At 46.1% G+C, this 17,655-nt stretch overlaps 3 protein-coding genes across 7 annotated transcripts in view; all 3 read left to right on the forward strand.

Annotated features, from left to right (window-relative positions):
• LOC134945666 (E3 ubiquitin/ISG15 ligase TRIM25-like) overlaps positions 1–3,859 on the forward strand; it is a 43,349-nt gene extending 39,490 nt beyond the window's left edge. For all 5 annotated transcript variants that reach the window (XM_063935104.1, XM_063935106.1, XM_063935103.1 and 2 more), the window contains one exon: positions 1,591–3,859. In XM_063935104.1, coding sequence (XP_063791174.1) covers positions 1,591–3,179 — 1,589 coding nt within the window. In that variant the 3' untranslated portion in view covers positions 3,180–3,859. The remainder of the gene's footprint in view (positions 1–1,590) is intronic.
• The window catches only part of LOC134945669 (E3 ubiquitin/ISG15 ligase TRIM25-like), a 201,522-nt gene that overhangs the window by 162,648 nt on the left and 21,219 nt on the right, over positions 1–17,655 (forward strand). The gene's annotated exons all lie outside the window — the stretch shown is intronic.
• On the forward strand, positions 7,730–10,139 carry LOC134945668 (E3 ubiquitin/ISG15 ligase TRIM25-like). The gene has a single exon (XM_063935108.1). It carries the CDS (start codon positions 7,906–7,908, stop codon positions 9,490–9,492), a length of 1,587 nt encoding a protein of 528 aa, XP_063791178.1. The 5' UTR covers positions 7,730–7,905; the 3' UTR covers positions 9,493–10,139.

Here is a 17,655-nt window from a genome sequence, read left to right on the forward strand (position 1 = left end):
AGTTAAGTTTTTAAATATTCTTCAATTTAAAACCAAATACGCTGTTTCTACATATGTTTGCAAAAATTAACGTGTGAGAATGTAATTTTGAAATTTGTGCTGTCATCATTAATCATGCATGGCCATTAAAATCACTACGCTTTTTATATCAGTACCAGGTGTGATGCTTCCGTGCATCTCAGAAAATGGACACGGTCATTAAAATCGGTATGCTTTTTAAACCAGTGCAAGGTTTTGTTAACAGAGGGGTACAGGGTGGTAAAGTCAAAATAGTGAAATTTTTAATCACAATCTGTTTTGTGATACAGATTTATGTTGTATTCTGCGACTGGTGTTACGTGAAACTCTTTTCAAAGCCATTATCTATTTTAATATCAAACTCTATAAATTTTATATTAAATTTTATATAAAAGTGATGTCAAACATTATAATTTACTATTAAAGGGGGCGTGCCCCAGGAGAAAGGGGCGTGGTACCTGTCACTTTGACAGAAAGGTGGTCTTTCTCTACTACTACAATTACCATCACCATACGTCCGCTTCCTGTCAATCAGCCTGCGTTCATCTAGCGATTTATAAAAATGCAGGATTTCTTTGCAGTTTGGCCTCACGCCTGCACATTACGATCTGTACGCATGTGCAGTCATTCAATAATCAGCTGATCAGGACTGAATTAGGCCCTTTGTCCCTCTCTAAGCTGTTAGCCACTCACCTTTTAGAATGTAAGCTCACAAGAACAGGGACTTCTTTCCTCATGTGCCTTTCCTTCTCTTACTTACACTATCTTATACTCCATACTCCCTTTGATGGCACCTAACCCCGGGTTTTCTATACCTGTCCTATATTGTTTTGTACTGTAAGTGCTGTTTTCTTGTTTGCTCATTTCATTATGTACTGTGTAATGGGTGCTGCGGATCCCTTGTGGCGCCATATAAATAAAGGATAATAAGAATAATACATCTCACTGATAGATGTATTTGTGCCTTTAGCAATATGTTATAATTACAGAATATAACAAGATAAATAACTGTATTTTCAAGTGTAAATCCCTGTAATTGTACAGAAGAAATAATTTTTGTCTTAGTAAATGACTTTATTGTTTTCTATATAAGTACATTTCCTGCATGATGTCCCTTTATGTGTTATCTGTGACCCTTAGTGTAACTGAGCCTGTAGCTATAATGTGAGTGACAGCTCAGCCTCGCCCTGTGTGCATAAGGTTGATTCTATATCGGAGTGGGAGAAGGGACCTTCTGACATACCTAGGGGAGGAGCTACATCACCAGGGGGAGTTGCTACGTCCGAACAGGGTACCCGAAAAGTACCCTCGCCGGCTCGCTTAGCTCGCCACACTTCGGGCTGGGTGGCTTGCTTCGCTCGCCACCTAATTACTAAAGATAATAGTTGGTGACATGGATAGTAGAGCAACTGTCCCAGTGGCCTAGCTCCTCCCCCTTGTGTCATGGCCCCTCCCCCTGATGGAAAAGGTCCCTTAGGCCACTTGGATCTAGCCTCAACCGTGAGCAGAATGTGACCCCACTGATATCTGAGTGTCAGAGACTTTCACTTTCATTTCTCTCTCCTGCTGCAGCGATGGCGTCTGCTGATCTGAGACAGGAGCTGGACTGTTCCATCTGCCTGAGCATTTATACAGATCCTATAACCCTTAGATGTGGCCACAACTTCTGCCGGGTCTGTATAGATCGTATGCTGGATACACAGGAGGGGGCTGGAGCTTTTACATGTCCTGACTGCAGAGCAGAGTGTCAGGAGCGTCCTGCACTGCAGAGGAACATAACGCTGTGTAACATAGTGGAGAGTTTTCTGTCTACTCGGCCAGATCAGGAGGAGACTGGGATCCTCTGCACTTACTGTGTGGACTCTCCTGTACCTGCTGCTAAATCCTGTCTAATGTGTGAGGATTCTCTGTGTGATAAACACCTGAGAGTACACAGCAAGTCACCAGAGCACGTCTTATGTGATCCCACCACTGCCCTGGGGAACAAGAAATGCTCCATCCATAAGGAGATCTACAAGTATTATTGCCCAGAGGATGCTGCCTGTATCTGTGTGTCCTGCAGGCTGGATGGAGAACATCGGGGACACCTTGTGGAGATGCTGGATGAGGCCTCTGAGAAGAAGAAAGAGAAGCTGAGGAATGTTCTGCCGAAACTGACAACAAAGAAAGTGGAGGCTGAGAAAAGAGTCCAGAGTCTGCAGGAGTGCAGGAGAGAAGATCAGGGAAAAGCAGCTGGTGTAATAGAGACAGTCACTGCCCTGTTTAGAGACATCAGGAGACAGCTGGAAGACCTGGAGAAGAGAGTCCTGAGTGAGATCTCCAGACAGGAACAGCGCGTTTCACTCTCAGTCTCTGATCTGATCCAGCAGCTGGAAATAAAGAAGGAGGAGCTGTCCGGGAAGATGCGTCACATTGAGGAGCTGTGTAACATGTCTGATCCAGTGACTGTCTTACAGGAACCAGACACAGGGGACTTGTGTGACACTGAGGACACAGAGAGTCATGATAACCAGGTCCATGGTGCAGGAGATCTGGATGTGGGTCCCATCTCAGAGACATTACACACATTATCTGATATAATAACAGGTATAAATACAGGGATCTATGTGCAGGAGGCTACAGCCCTATTACTGGATGTAACCACAGCTGGTGATACTATACAGATATCAGGTGACAGGAATACTGCATCCAGGTCCCAGATAAACCAGAATCACCCAGTAACACCAGAGAGATTTGAGTGGCATCAGGTAATAAGCAGCAGGGGATTCTCCTCAGGGCGACATTACTGGGAGGTGGATGTCAGTAAGTCAGTGATGTGGAAGGTGGGGATGTGTTACCCCAGTATAGACAGGAGAGGATTGGAGTCAGTTATTGGATGTAATAACAAGTCCTGGTGTGTGTGTGGGTGGAATAATAATCAGTCCTCAGTGACACATGACAGTACAGAGATCCAGTTACCTGACAATATCCCCTGTGACAGAGTGAGGGTGTATCTGGATTATGAGGCAGGACAGCTGTCCTTTTATTCTCTGTGTGACCCCATCAGACACTTACACACCTACACTGACGCCCTCACTGAGCCCCTCCATGCTGCATTATGGGTAGGTGCCGGGTATATAACTATATGTGGGGGAGTCAGGAGCTGGGAGAAATTACCATAAAGAATCTGCCCAGAGACTGGTGACATCACGGGGAGGGGTATATTATTGGGGGAACATTCAGTCAATAGAATGATGTATTGGGTTGAGCTACAGCTGAGCCCCTCCCCCTGTGTAACCATGTGACCAGTGTGTGGGTGTGTTCCCATGTTGGTGTGTTATGCTGGGTATACACTGACAGACAGATCACCCACCCAGCTGTGATGTCACCACCGACATGTCTAACGGCCAATTGGTCAGTCAGTATACTGTAGCTAACCTTATTGGCTGCTCTGTCGGTGTGATGGTGTGTCGGCAGACATGTCGCTGAGGTGTGTACCCAGCCTTAGAGACTGTCATTATAAATATATACATATACATCTATGTGGGAATTCTCCACCTCTGACTCACTGACAGCTGTGATTGGCTGCAATATCTGTCTGTCAGCAGTCAGTGCTACGCTTGCTCCTATTGGCTGTATTGGGATGATGTCTCCTCCTACTGGTAATTGTAGTCCAAAGTTATGGGCCTGATCCTTGTTTATATATGTAGCCCTAGGAAAGGGTCAATCCTAAAATAAATAAAATATATGTGTCATTTCTGAGGTAAAGTCTAATAATATCTATCTATCTATCTATCTATCTATCTATCTATCTATCTATCTATCTATCTATCTATCTACAGTACAGTGCAGTAGTTCTCCACCTGAGTGGAAAAAGATAGCACTCTCCAGACTTATATTATCAGTTCAAACACCATAAGTGGTTTATTATAAAAATATATAAATGGTTCCCACGCAGGGTGTCATATAAAGTTCACAGCAAGAAAATTGGAAAGGGCTCACCAACGTTTCAGTCCTAAAATCGGACCTTTCTCAAGGTAATAGCTAGTCACTTCAACCATCACAGTCAGCAGCAACAAAAATGGTCAGTACAAGGTAGGTTCCTACTTAGTACTGACCATTTTTGTTGCTGCTGACTGTGATGGTTGAAGTGACTGGCTATTACCTTGAGAAAGGTCCGATTTTAGGACTGAAACGTTGGTGAGCCCTTTCCAATTTTCTTGCTGTGAACTTTGTATGACACCCTGCGTGGGAACCATTTATATATTTTTATAATAAACCACTTATGGTGTTTGAACTGATAATATAAGTCTGGAGAGTGCCATCTTTTTCCACTCAGGTGGAGAACTACTGCACTGTACTATGGGTCCAGCTCCATGAACGGGTCGGTCTTTGAATTGGCACCCCAGCTGCTGCCTGTGTTGGGTGAGAGTGTGGGACATACCATATATATCTATCTACAGTATATACACATACGTGGTTGTACATGTTGAGATTCCTTTATATTCAGTTACTATTGTGCAGTGATTTATAATATAATGTACAGGCATATAACTATATGTGTATAGGCTATGTATTATTGGAGGAGCCCCTCTGGTGAGCTGGAAGCGGGGCTGGGGGCATCTAGTTTTGTGCTTGTACAGTATCCAGTCTAATCAGCAGATTTACAAAGGAACAAGAAAAAGCAAAAGCAGCATGTTTTCTGGATGCACTGGAACCACAATAATGTGATAAAATTACTATTCTTTATTAAGTATGCAATAAAATTATTTCAAGGACTGGTGAAATATTAAAACGTAGTGTGATATGAAAATAACGTGTGATATTAAATCTACAAAACTCCGGTCAATGTTTCTCTATGTGAATCTTTTTGTTTATAATAAAGGCTGTTTTTCCTGTAAGATCTGTGTAAATATGTATTTCTATTATGTTCTCCTACACATTAATCCTCTTGAGTTGTATCAATGTACTGTATCTATTAGTTAGACACCATGGGGGTCATTCCGAGTTGATCGCACGTAGCAACTTTTTGCTGCTCGTGCGATCAACTAGACGCCGCCTATGGGGGAGTGTATTTCTGCATAGCAGGGCTGCGATCGCTTGTGCAGCCCTGCTATGCTAAAAACGTTTTGTGCAAAACAAGACCAGCCCTACAGTTACTTACCCGGTGCGATGGATCCAGCGATGAACGTCCTGGAATTGACGTCAGACAACCGCCCTCCAAGCGCCTGGACACGCCTGCGTTCAGATCTCCACCCCTGGAAAATGGTGAGTATCCGCCACGGAAAGCCTCCCTGCTGTCAATCTTCTTGCGATCGCGCTAGCAATCACTGTATTCTTTCTTCTTGTCGTTGCCGGGCAATGACGCACGTGCGCATTGCGGGTGCCGCGCATATGCAGTTCCAACCCATTTGCACTGCAGCGAAGAACGGCTGCGTGTGAACGGGTCGAAATGACCCCCCATATTATTAGTGTGATATTGTTTCCACCTCTTTACAGCAGGCACGTATCATATTTGTGGCAAACCCCACGTGTATCCTGGCATGTTGCAAAAAAAGATTTTTTTTCTCTTTTGAAACTATGGGGGACAATGTACTAAGCAGTGATAAAAGTGGAGAAGTGAGACAGTGGAGAAGTTGCCCATTTATTAACACTATAGTTTTTTCACTGGTATGCTGCCCTGGGCTTTCTGGCTTATGCTGGTGTTTTGGGGTGCCACACCGTGCACCTAGATATAGCGCTAGGGTCCCAAAATATACAGAGACGCCTTGATGTGGCTTTGGGGCTTATTCAAACATTTGCGCAAATATATGTAACCGAGATCTCTAAATTCTAATATTGTGTGGGATTTATATCTGCTTACTGTTATCATTCAGGGTGCTGGGGGAAACAATATCCCTTTTTTTTTTTAGCAACACAGTGTATATCAGGAGACAGCATAACACCGGAATTGCTGGAGCAATGTACTCAAAAATTGGTACACATACTGTAGGCCTTACACTCTGGCAACAAAGGTAGGTTTTGGAAGAAAAGATTGGTCTTAGATGGCGCACTAATACAAATTATTTTACATTTAAAATATAACTTTTATTTCATATACTTAAAAAGCCTGTAACTGTGAAATATTAAAATAAATGAAAGGACAAGTGAAAGACAAAGTGCAACCTGTGATTATTAAAAAACCACACACTACACCCACTATGCTGTGCAATGTCTCTATATAAAATACTTCAATTATTGTGTACAATGACCTCGATTATGAATATGCGTGCTTATCAGAGAAACAAAAGTTCCACCTAAGTGAACCACAATTCTGTCAATCAATTTAATATGATATGGGCTCCTTAAGTGTACTGTAATATGTATGTTATTAGACGTTAGATCTGATAGGGTAGACTGGATAAACTCAATATGTCCCAATTAGCTCCTTGCCTGTCAAAATTGTGACTACATCCAGAGGCGGATTGGTCATAGGGTTTACAGGGAAGATTCCCGGTGGGCCGGAGCACCTGTAGGGCCTGTTTTGTTTGAGGACATGTGGTCCTTTTTATAGACATAATGAATAAAATGCAAAAAATTTGCATATATAAAAATTACTGCCACTTAGCCTGTGATTGCAGATGATCTAGTGTATGCTCTGTCTGCCTGCTTGGCTGACATATAAGATTGAGTGAATAGTGATTGGGATACGGTTGGTGTAATAAGCAAGAAAATATATATTTCTACAGAATGATATAGTTTCCTAAATTCTGAAGGTGTATCATATAATGTGCTCATAATATTTAATTTTATTTCTTTTTAACTTCCCCCTTGATGCTGGACATGCCCACTATCTGGAAAGTCTTGGGGGGAGGGTGCCATGGCCCATAGCTAGACCTTACACCTCTGGTGCTGTCCATGTGGGGCCACTAGTACAAATTTTTCCAGGGCCGCTTTTTGTTCCCAATCCGACCCTGACTACATAATCCGATGTTCCCACAATGGCCCTCATTCCGAGTTGTTCGCTTGCAAGATGCTTTTAGCAGCATTGCACACGCTAAGCCGCTGCCTACTGGGAGTGAATCTTAGCTTCTTAAAATTGTGAACGAAAGATTCTCAAAATATACTCCATACTCCCTTTGATGGCACCTAACCCCGGGTTTTCTATACCTGTCCTATATTGTTTTGTACTGTAAGTGCTGTTTTCTTGTTTGCTCATTTCATTATGTACTGTGTAATGGGTGCTGCGGATCCCTTGTGGCGCCATATAAATAAAGGATAATAAGAATAATACATCTCACTGATAGATGTATTTGTGCCTTTAGCAATATGTTATAATTACAGAATATAACAAGATAAATAACTGTATTTTCAAGTGTAAATCCCTGTAATTGTACAGAAGAAATAATTTTTGTCTTAGTAAATGACTTTATTGTTTTCTATATAAGTACATTTCCTGCATGATGTCCCTTTATGTGTTATCTGTGACCCTTAGTGTAACTGAGCCTGTAGCTATAATGTGAGTGACAGCTCAGCCTCGCCCTGTGTGCATAAGGTTGATTCTATATCGGAGTGGGAGAAGGGACCTTCTGACATACCTAGGGGAGGAGCTACATCACCAGGGGGAGTTGCTACGTCCGAACAGGGTACCCGAAAAGTACCCTCGCCGGCTCGCTTAGCTCGCCACACTTCGGGCTGGGTGGCTTGCTTCGCTCGCCACCTAATTACTAAAGATAATAGTTGGTGACATGGATAGTAGAGCAACTGTCCCAGTGGCCTAGCTCCTCCCCCTTGTGTCATGGCCCCTCCCCCTGATGGAAAAGGTCCCTTAGGCCACTTGGATCTAGCCTCAACCGTGAGCAGAATGTGACCCCACTGATATCTGAGTGTCAGAGACTTTCACTTTCATTTCTCTCTCCTGCTGCAGCGATGGCGTCTGCTGATCTGAGACAGGAGCTGGACTGTTCCATCTGCCTGAGCATTTATACAGATCCTATAACCCTTAGATGTGGCCACAACTTCTGCCGGGTCTGTATAGATCGTATGCTGGATACACAGGAGGGGGCTGGAGCTTTTACATGTCCTGACTGCAGAGCAGAGTGTCAGGAGCGTCCTGCACTGCAGAGGAACATAACGCTGTGTAACATAGTGGAGAGTTTTCTGTCTACTCGGCCAGATCAGGAGGAGACTGGGATCCTCTGCACTTACTGTGTGGACTCTCCTGTACCTGCTGCTAAATCCTGTCTAATGTGTGAGGATTCTCTGTGTGATAAACACCTGAGAGTACACAGCAAGTCACCAGAGCACGTCTTATGTGATCCCACCACTGCCCTGGGGAACAAGAAATGCTCCATCCATAAGGAGATCTACAAGTATTATTGCCCAGAGGATGCTGCCTGTATCTGTGTGTCCTGCAGGCTGGATGGAGAACATCGGGGACACCTTGTGGAGATGCTGGATGAGGCCTCTGAGAAGAAGAAAGAGAAGCTGAGGAATGTTCTGCCGAAACTGACAACAAAGAAAGTGGAGGCTGAGAAAAGAGTCCAGAGTCTGCAGGAGTGCAGGAGAGAAGATCAGGGAAAAGCAGCTGGTGTAATAGAGACAGTCACTGCCCTGTTTAGAGACATCAGGAGACAGCTGGAAGACCTGGAGAAGAGAGTCCTGAGTGAGATCTCCAGACAGGAACAGCGCGTTTCACTCTCAGTCTCTGATCTGATCCAGCAGCTGGAAATAAAGAAGGAGGAGCTGTCCGGGAAGATGCGTCACATTGAGGAGCTGTGTAACATGTCTGATCCAGTGACTGTCTTACAGGAACCAGACACAGGGGACTTGTGTGACACTGAGGACACAGAGAGTCATGATAACCAGGTCCATGGTGCAGGAGATCTGGATGTGGGTCCCATCTCAGAGACATTACACACATTATCTGATATAATAACAGGTATAAATACAGGGATCTATGTGCAGGAGGCTACAGCCCTATTACTGGATGTAACCACAGCTGGTGATACTATACAGATATCAGGTGACAGGAATACTGCATCCAGGTCCCAGATAAACCAGAATCACCCAGTAACACCAGAGAGATTTGAGTGGCATCAGGTAATAAGCAGCAGGGGATTCTCCTCAGGGCGACATTACTGGGAGGTGGATGTCAGTAAGTCAGTGATGTGGAAGGTGGGGATGTGTTACCCCAGTATAGACAGGAGAGGATTGGAGTCAGTTATTGGATGTAATAACAAGTCCTGGTGTGTGTGTGGGTGGAATAATAATCAGTCCTCAGTGACACATGACAGTACAGAGATCCAGTTACCTGACAATATCCCCTGTGACAGAGTGAGGGTGTATCTGGATTATGAGGCAGGACAGCTGTCCTTTTATTCTCTGTGTGACCCCATCAGACACTTACACACCTACACTGACGCCCTCACTGAGCCCCTCCATGCTGCATTATGGGTAGGTGCCGGGTATATAACTATATGTGGGGGAGTCAGGAGCTGGGAGAAATTACCATAAAGAATCTGCCCAGAGACTGGTGACATCACGGGGAGGGGTATATTATTGGGGGAACATTCAGTCAATAGAATGATGTATTGGGTTGAGCTACAGCTGAGCCCCTCCCCCTGTGTAACCATGTGACCAGTGTGTGGGTGTGTTCCCATGTTGGTGTGTTATGCTGGGTATACACTGACAGACAGATCACCCACCCAGCTGTGATGTCACCACCGACATGTCTAACGGCCAATTGGTCAGTCAGTATACTGTAGCTAACCTTATTGGCTGCTCTGTCGGTGTGATGGTGTGTCGGCAGACATGTCGCTGAGGTGTGTACCCAGCCTTAGAGACTGTCATTATAAATATATACATATACATCTATGTGGGAATTCTCCACCTCTGACTCACTGACAGCTGTGATTGGCTGCAATATCTGTCTGTCAGCAGTCAGTGCTACGCTTGCTCCTATTGGCTGTATTGGGATGATGTCTCCTCCTACTGGTAATTGTAGTCCAAAGTTATGGGCCTGATCCTTGTTTATATATGTAGCCCTAGGAAAGGGTCAATCCTAAAATAAATAAAATATATGTGTCATTTCTGAGGTAAAGTCTAATAATATCTATCTATCTATCTATCTATCTATCTATCTATCTATCTATCTACAGTACAGTGCAGTAGTTCTCCACCTGAGTGGAAAAAGATAGCACTCTCCAGACTTATATTATCAGTTCAAACACCATAAGTGGTTTATTATAAAAATATATAAATGGTTCCCACGCAGGGTGTCATATAAAGTTCACAGCAAGAAAATTGGAAAGGGCTCACCAACGTTTCAGTCCTAAAATCGGACCTTTCTCAAGGTAATAGCTAGTCACTTCAACCATCACAGTCAGCAGCAACAAAAATGTTCAGTACAAGGTAGGTTCCTACTTAGTACTGACCATTTTTGTTGCTGCTGACTGTGATGGTTGAAGTGACTGGCTATTACCTTGAGAAAGGTCCGATTTTAGGACTGAAACGTTGGTGAGCCCTTTCCAATTTTCTTGCTGTGAACTTTGTATGACACCCTGCGTGGGAACCATTTATATATTTTTATAATAAACCACTTATGGTGTTTGAACTGATAATATAAGTCTGGAGAGTGCCATCTTTTTCCACTCAGGTGGAGAACTACTGCACTGTACTATGGGTCCAGCTCCATGAACGGGTCGGTCTTTGAATTGGCACCCCAGCTGCTGCCTGTGTTGGGTGAGAGTGTGGGACATACCATATATATCTATCTACAGTATATACACATACGTGGTTGTACATGTTGAGATTCCTTTATATTCAGTTACTATTGTGCAGTGATTTATAATATAATGTACAGGCATATAACTATATGTGTATAGGCTATGTATTATTGGAGGAGCCCCTCTGGTGAGCTGGAAGCGGGGCTGGGGGCATCTAGTTTTGTGCTTGTACAGTATCCAGTCTAATCAGCAGATTTACAAAGGAACAAGAAAAAGCAAAAGCAGCATGTTTTCTGGATGCACTGGAACCACAATAATGTGATAAAATTACTATTCTTTATTAAGTATGCAATAAAATTATTTCAAGGACTGGTGAAATATTAAAACGTAGTGTGATATGAAAATAACGTGTGATATTAAATCTACAAAACTCCGGTCAATGTTTCTCTATGTGAATCTTTTTGTTTATAATAAAGGCTGTTTTTCCTGTAAGATCTGTGTAAATATGTATTTCTATTATGTTCTCCTACACATTAATCCTCTTGAGTTGTATCAATGTACTGTATCTATTAGTTAGACACCATGGGGGTCATTCCGAGTTGATCGCACGTAGCAACTTTTTGCTGCTCGTGCGATCAACTAGACGCCGCCTATGGGGGAGTGTATTTCTGCATAGCAGGGCTGCGATCGCTTGTGCAGCCCTGCTATGCTAAAAACGTTTTGTGCAAAACAAGACCAGCCCTACAGTTACTTACCCGGTGCGATGGATCCAGCGATGAACGTCCTGGAATTGACGTCAGACAACCGCCCTCCAAACGCCTGGACACGCCTGCGTTCAGATCTCCACCCCTGGAAAATGGTGAGTATCCGCCACGGAAAGCCTCCCTGCTGTCAATCTTCTTGCGATCGCGCTAGCAATCACTGTATTCTTTCTTCTTGTCGTTGCCGGGCAATGACGCACGTGCGCATTGCGGGTGCCGCGCATATGCAGTTCCAACCCATTTGCACTGCAGCGAAGAACGGCTGCGTGTGAACGGGTCGAAATGACCCCCCATATTATTAGTGTGATATTGTTTCCACCTCTTTACAGCAGGCACGTATCATATTTGTGGCAAACCCCACGTGTATCCTGGCATGTTGCAAAAAAAGATTTTTTTTCTCTTTTGAAACTATGGGGGACAATGTACTAAGCAGTGATAAAAGTGGAGAAGTGAGACAGTGGAGAAGTTGCCCATGGCAACCAATCAGCATTGACATAACATTTATAATTTGCATACTATAAAAATATACAGAGCAGCTGATTGGTTACCATGGGCAACTTCTCCACTGGCTCACTTCTCCCCTTTTATCACTGCTTAGTAAATGTCCCCCTATATTCTCAAGATGACATTTATTTAGTTGCTATAAACCATAGAAACATGTGGTTCCTCTGCCCTCAGTGTGTCACTGTGTTATTTACACAGGTATTCCCAGGGCCGGCGCTTCCATTAGGCAGCTTTAGGCAGCTGCCTATGGGCGCCAGGACCTGAGGGGCGGTATTCTGAGGCTGTCAGGAGCCCTGGTCGTTTTGGCGGTTAGCCGCCAACCCGCTCTCCCCCCCCTTCGCCATGGGCGGTATGGAGACACATAGCAGCGAGTGTGGGTAGTCCTGCAACAATGCTAAGCTGACTGACAGGCAGCTAGACAATATGCACCACCCGGAGTTCTTTCATTTACCCCCGCACAACTATGCAGTGGGAGCAGAGAGCTGGTTTCCCCCTCGGCCAGTACCATGTCCCCCATCTGCCGGGCGGCTCCATATCCTGCTGCTTGATGGGGCTTTTTTTTTTTAAATCATAAAAGGGGCGTGGCAACAACTCCGTGATTAGGCCACGCCCCCGAGTATACTAGGTCTTCGGCGGCCTGTCAATGGCTTTGCTGCCTGCTCTTTCAGACCTGCTCCTGTGATATAAGCTGGAGGTAACTAGTGTGTGTGTGTGTGTGTCTCAGTATCAGTGTGTGTCTCAGTATGAGTGTGTGTCTCAGTATCAGTGTGTGTGTGTGTCTCAGTATCAGTATGTGTCTCAGTATGAGTGTGTGTCTCAGTATCAGTGTGTGTCTCAGTATCAGTGTGTGTGTGTGTGTGTGTGTGTGTGTGTGTGTGTGTGTGTCTCAGTATCAGTATGTGTCTCAGTATGAGTGTGTGTCTCAGTATCAGTGTGTGTGTGTGTGTCTCAGTATCAGTATGTGTCTCAGTATGAGTGTGTGTCTCAGTATCAGTGTGTGTGTGTGTGTGTGTGTGTGTGTGTCTCAGTATCAGTATGTGTCTCAGTATGAGTGTGTGTCTCAGTATCAGTGTGTGTGTGTGTCTCAGTATCAGTATGTGTCTCAGTATGAGTGTGTGTCTCAGTATCAGTGTGTGTCTCAGTATCAGTGTGTGTCTCAGTATCAGTGTGTGTGTGTGTGTGTCTCAGTATCAGTATGTGTCTCAGTATGAGTGTGTGTCTCAGTATCAGTGTGTGTGTGTGTGTCTCAGTATCAGTATGTGTCTCAGTATGAGTGTGTGTCTCAGTATCAGTGTGTGTGTGTCTCAGTATCAGTATGTGTCTCAGTATGAGTGTGTGTCTCAGTATCAGTGTGTGTGTGTGTGTCTCAGTATCAGTATGTGTCTCAGTATGAGTGTGTGTCTCAGTATCAGTGTGTGTGTGTCTCAGTATCAGTATGTGTCTCAGTATGAGTGTGTGTCTCAGTATCAGTGTGTGTGTGTGTGTGTGTCTCAGTATCAGTATGTGTCTCAGTATGAGTGTGTGTCTCAGTATCAGTGTGTGTGTGTGTGTGTCTCAGTATCAGTATGTGTCTCAGTATGAGTGTGTGTCTCAGTATCAGTGTGTGTGTTTGAGTGTGTGTGTGCCTCTGACTCAGTATCAGTGTCATCATACGCGGATTCAGGGGGGGGGCACCAAGGCACATGCCCCCCCCCCCCTGTCATTTAGGAGGTGTTTTTTTTTTATGCTGCACTGCACAATGAGGCCACCTGCTGTCAGTCCCTCCTTCCTGTAGCAGCTTACCTAGGAACGAACAGCCCAGCTCCGCCTCCTGCATTCTGATTCGCGGGCTGGCCTTAATCCGGACTTTAGTGTCACCCTCTCCCTGGCTGCACTAGTACACGGGGGAGGAGGGGCTCCGCGGAACGCTGATTGCGGGGAAGTGAGAGCCGTCAATGCCGCCGCCTGTTAGATGGAGCAAGCTGCCGCCTGATGGAGCCAGCCGGACCCGCCACCAGGAGACAGATCCCTGCACAGAGTTGGCAGTGCAGGGGTGACTGAGCTGAGCTGGGGACCGAGGCAGCAGGTAGGGTGCAGGGACACGGGAAGGGCTACTGAGTGAGTGTACGGTGCTGCACTCGCATGTGCAGGGCCAGACAGAAACAGCAGCAGGCCAGTGCTCTCTCAGTGTCTGCCCCCTTCTGCAGCCTGTTGCCCCCACCATTACTGCCCCCAGCCCCAGTATCTCCCATCCTGCCAGCCCAATGTTTCCTCTTCCCTCCCCAACCAGCCCACTGTTCCCATCTCACTGCTCTCCCATCTAGAACCCCCCAATGAGTCTAGACATACTGATCCCTCCTCACCAGCCCAGTGTTACCCCTTTCACTGCCCCTTTCCCATCCTGCCAAGTGCCTCCCCATTCATAGTGCTCTGGGGCCCCCAATCCAGCCCAGTGTCCCCCACCATCTCACTAACTTCCTTATCCCAGTATTTACCACCCTGCCTGCCTAGTGCCTCCCCTCTCCCAGCCCCCTGCCCCCATCTCACTGCCCCTCAGCCAGGAACATCCCCTCATTCAGCCCAGTGTACCCCCTTCTATAGCCTAGTCTTTCCCCCTCCCACCACCATCTCTCTACCCTCTTCCCATCTAGACCGGTGTCCCCTATATAGATCCCACTGCCTGTCACCTACTGCCTTTCTGTCTCCAACTATCTCTCCCCATCACTTTTTTCTCCTATCACCCATCGCCTTTTACTCTCTACCTGACATCACCCACTGTCTCTCCCCGTCACATTCTCCCTGTCACCCACTGCCTCTCCCCATCACATTCTCCCTGTCACCCACTGCCTGTCTACCACTATTTCTCCCCATCACTTCTCCCTCCTGTCTGCCTCTCCCCATCACATTCTCCCTGTCACCCACTGCCTGTCTCCCACTATCTCTCCCCATCACTTTTCTCTCCTGTCACCCATTGCCTTTTAATCTCTACCTGACATCACCCACTGCCTCTCCCCGTCACATTCTCCCTGTCACCCACTGCCTTTCTTTCTCTCACTATTTCACCCCATCACTTCTCCCTCCTGCCTCTCCCTGTCACCCACTATCTCTCCCCGTCATCCACTATGTCACACAAACAATCTCCCGATGTCACATTCTGTGGCGTCACCTACTGCCTCATGAATATGGCATTCTCTGAAGCCACACCTATTGTTGCAAGGCCAAACCCACTTTTCTGGAGCACGTGCGTCTTATGTGTGCTCTAAAGTACCTCCCCCTCATTTCCTCTGTCATGGTGCCCCCCCTGTCATTTTGTTCTGGATCCGCCCCTGAATGTCATTGTTTTTCTCAGTATGAGTGTACATGTGCCTCTATCTCAGTATAAGTGTCAGTGTGTGTGTGTCTCAGTATGAGTGTGTGTGCCTCTGCCTCAGTATGAGTGTCAGTGTGTGTGTGTCTCAGTGTGAGTGTCACTGTGTGTCTCAGTATGAGTGCCACTGTGTGTCCGTCCCAGTATGAGTGTCAGTGTGTGTGTGTGTCTCAGTATGAATGTCACTGTGTTACAGGGCTCACTCGGAAACATCCAGTACCTGTAATGCTATAGCTCACACTCTGTTAAAGGTGTGGCATTTGATATGCCAGCTCTCGGGATCCCAGCGCTCAGCATACCGACGCCGGAATATCGACAGCCGGCATACCGACAACTATTTTCCCTCTTGGGGTGTCCCCGATCCCCCTGTAGGGAGAATAACAAGCGCCACCGTGCCCGCGAGGGGCTCTTTTGTGCTCATCCTGCTGCCGATATACCAGCGGTCAGGATCCCAGCGACGGTATGCTGGGCGCTGGGATCCTGAGCACTGTCATACCGTAGTACACCCAGTTAAAGAAGTTCCATGCACACATACTGTATCACAAAAGGCCTGCAGTTGCTGAGAGTATAGGCAGATTCAGTGGCAGCACCGAGCCCTGAGCCTCCCCCCCCCCCCCCCCCCCCCCGAGCAACAGGCGGGCTGCACTGGGGGGACAGAATGTCACATATGCCCCAGGCCGCTCCGGCATTTATGTCCTGGTCCGCCTCATCTACAGAAAGTGGACCAGCGGTTTATGCATCTGCAGCCTGATCCACCTGTCACTGTGGGACCAGCACCAGCATGTGATACTACTGCAGACTTTTTTTTTACTTTGTCCTACAGACCTACGGAGGACCTGTAAGTCTATAGGCTGTGACGGATGCCGACTGATTGCTTCTCCGTCTGATGGTTACTTCTCCTTGCAAGTGGGTAGTGGAGTTTTTTTTCCATGTGTCAGCTGTAGCTGGTGTGAAACTACATTGTCCAGTATGCCCTGCTTCTTTTTTTGGCAGGATATGCTGGGACTTGCAGTTCCACATTGGCTGGGGGTGCCACATTTCACCTATATTTGCAACATAAAAACTGTCAATGAACCAACATAGTATATCACAAGATATATAGTGTATGGCTGAACCTGACATCCGTACCTGCTGCTCAGAAAATGTATTTGTCAGTTTGTCGTGTTTTTTGCCATTTATTAGTACTGAAATCTAACTGCACACACTAAAAATAAGCTGCCCAACAACGCTCAGAATCCCGATGCCGAAATCCCAAGAGTCAGCATACTGAATGTAAGTATGCCAGGGAGGGTTACAGTTAGGCTGTGGGGGGAGGGGGTTAGGGTTAGGCACCAGGGTAGGGTTAGGTTGCAGGGGGGGAATTAGAGTTAGACTGCAGGAAGGGAGGGTTAGGCTGCAGGTAGGGGAGGGAAGGGGGTTAGCATACTTTCCAACGAGGGGTTGGGATTATGGGGGTCATTCCGAGTTGATCACTAGATTAAAATGTTCGCTGCGCTGCAATTAAGTGAAAAAACGTCACTTCTGCACATGCGTATGCGCAAAGTACTTTCACAACGGCCGATGTAGTTTCACACAAGGTCTGGCGTTGCTTTTCAGTCGCAATGGCGGCCTCAGAGTGATTGACATGAAGTGGGCATTTCTGGGTGTCAACTGACCGTTTCCAGGGAGTGTTCGAAAAAACGCAGGCGTGCCAGGAAAAACGCAGGCGTGGCTGGGAGAACGCAGGGCGTGTTTGTGACGTCAAATCCGGAACTGAATGGTCTGAAGTGATCGCAAGCGCTGAGTAGGTCTGAAACTGCACAATTTATTTTTGCTGCCACTCTGCGATCCTTTCGTTCGCACTTCTGCTAAGCTAAAGTACACTCCCAGTGGGAGGCGGCTTAGCATTTGCACGGCTGCTAAAAACTGCTAGCGAGCGATCAACTCGGAATGACCACCTATAAGCATCAGGATGCTGCTGTCATTCTTCTGACTACCGGCATCCTAAGCGTCAGGATCCCTTTCCCAAACTGCTGTAGGGTGTATTCTCTATACAGTCTGCAACATTTTTGATACGTTATAAACCAATTGGCGGAACAGTAGCATAGGGTAAGCATTACTGCCTCACAGCACTCAGGTCATGAGTTCAATTCCTGGTCATAGCCTCTCTGTGTAGAGTTTGCATGTTCTTTTTTATTTATGTTTCTATGGGTTTCCTCTGGGTATTCCTGTTTCCTCCTACACTCCAAAAACGTATGGTCAGGTTATGTGGATTTGTCTGTGTGTGTTTGCATTTTAGAGAGTATCACTCCCATTCCAGTGGAACAGGGAGAGATATGAATTCTGATGTTCTGTGTACAAA

This window comes from Pseudophryne corroboree, chromosome 7 (genome assembly GCF_028390025.1).
Source record: "Pseudophryne corroboree isolate aPseCor3 chromosome 7, aPseCor3.hap2, whole genome shotgun sequence".
NCBI classification, from domain to species: Eukaryota; Metazoa; Chordata; class Amphibia; order Anura; family Myobatrachidae; genus Pseudophryne; species Pseudophryne corroboree.

Excerpts from the sequence above, each read along its gene's own strand:
- LOC134945668 (XM_063935108.1), top strand. The coding sequence starts at position 7,906 with ATGGCGTCTGCTGATCTGAGACAGGAGCTGGACTGTTCCATCTGCCTG.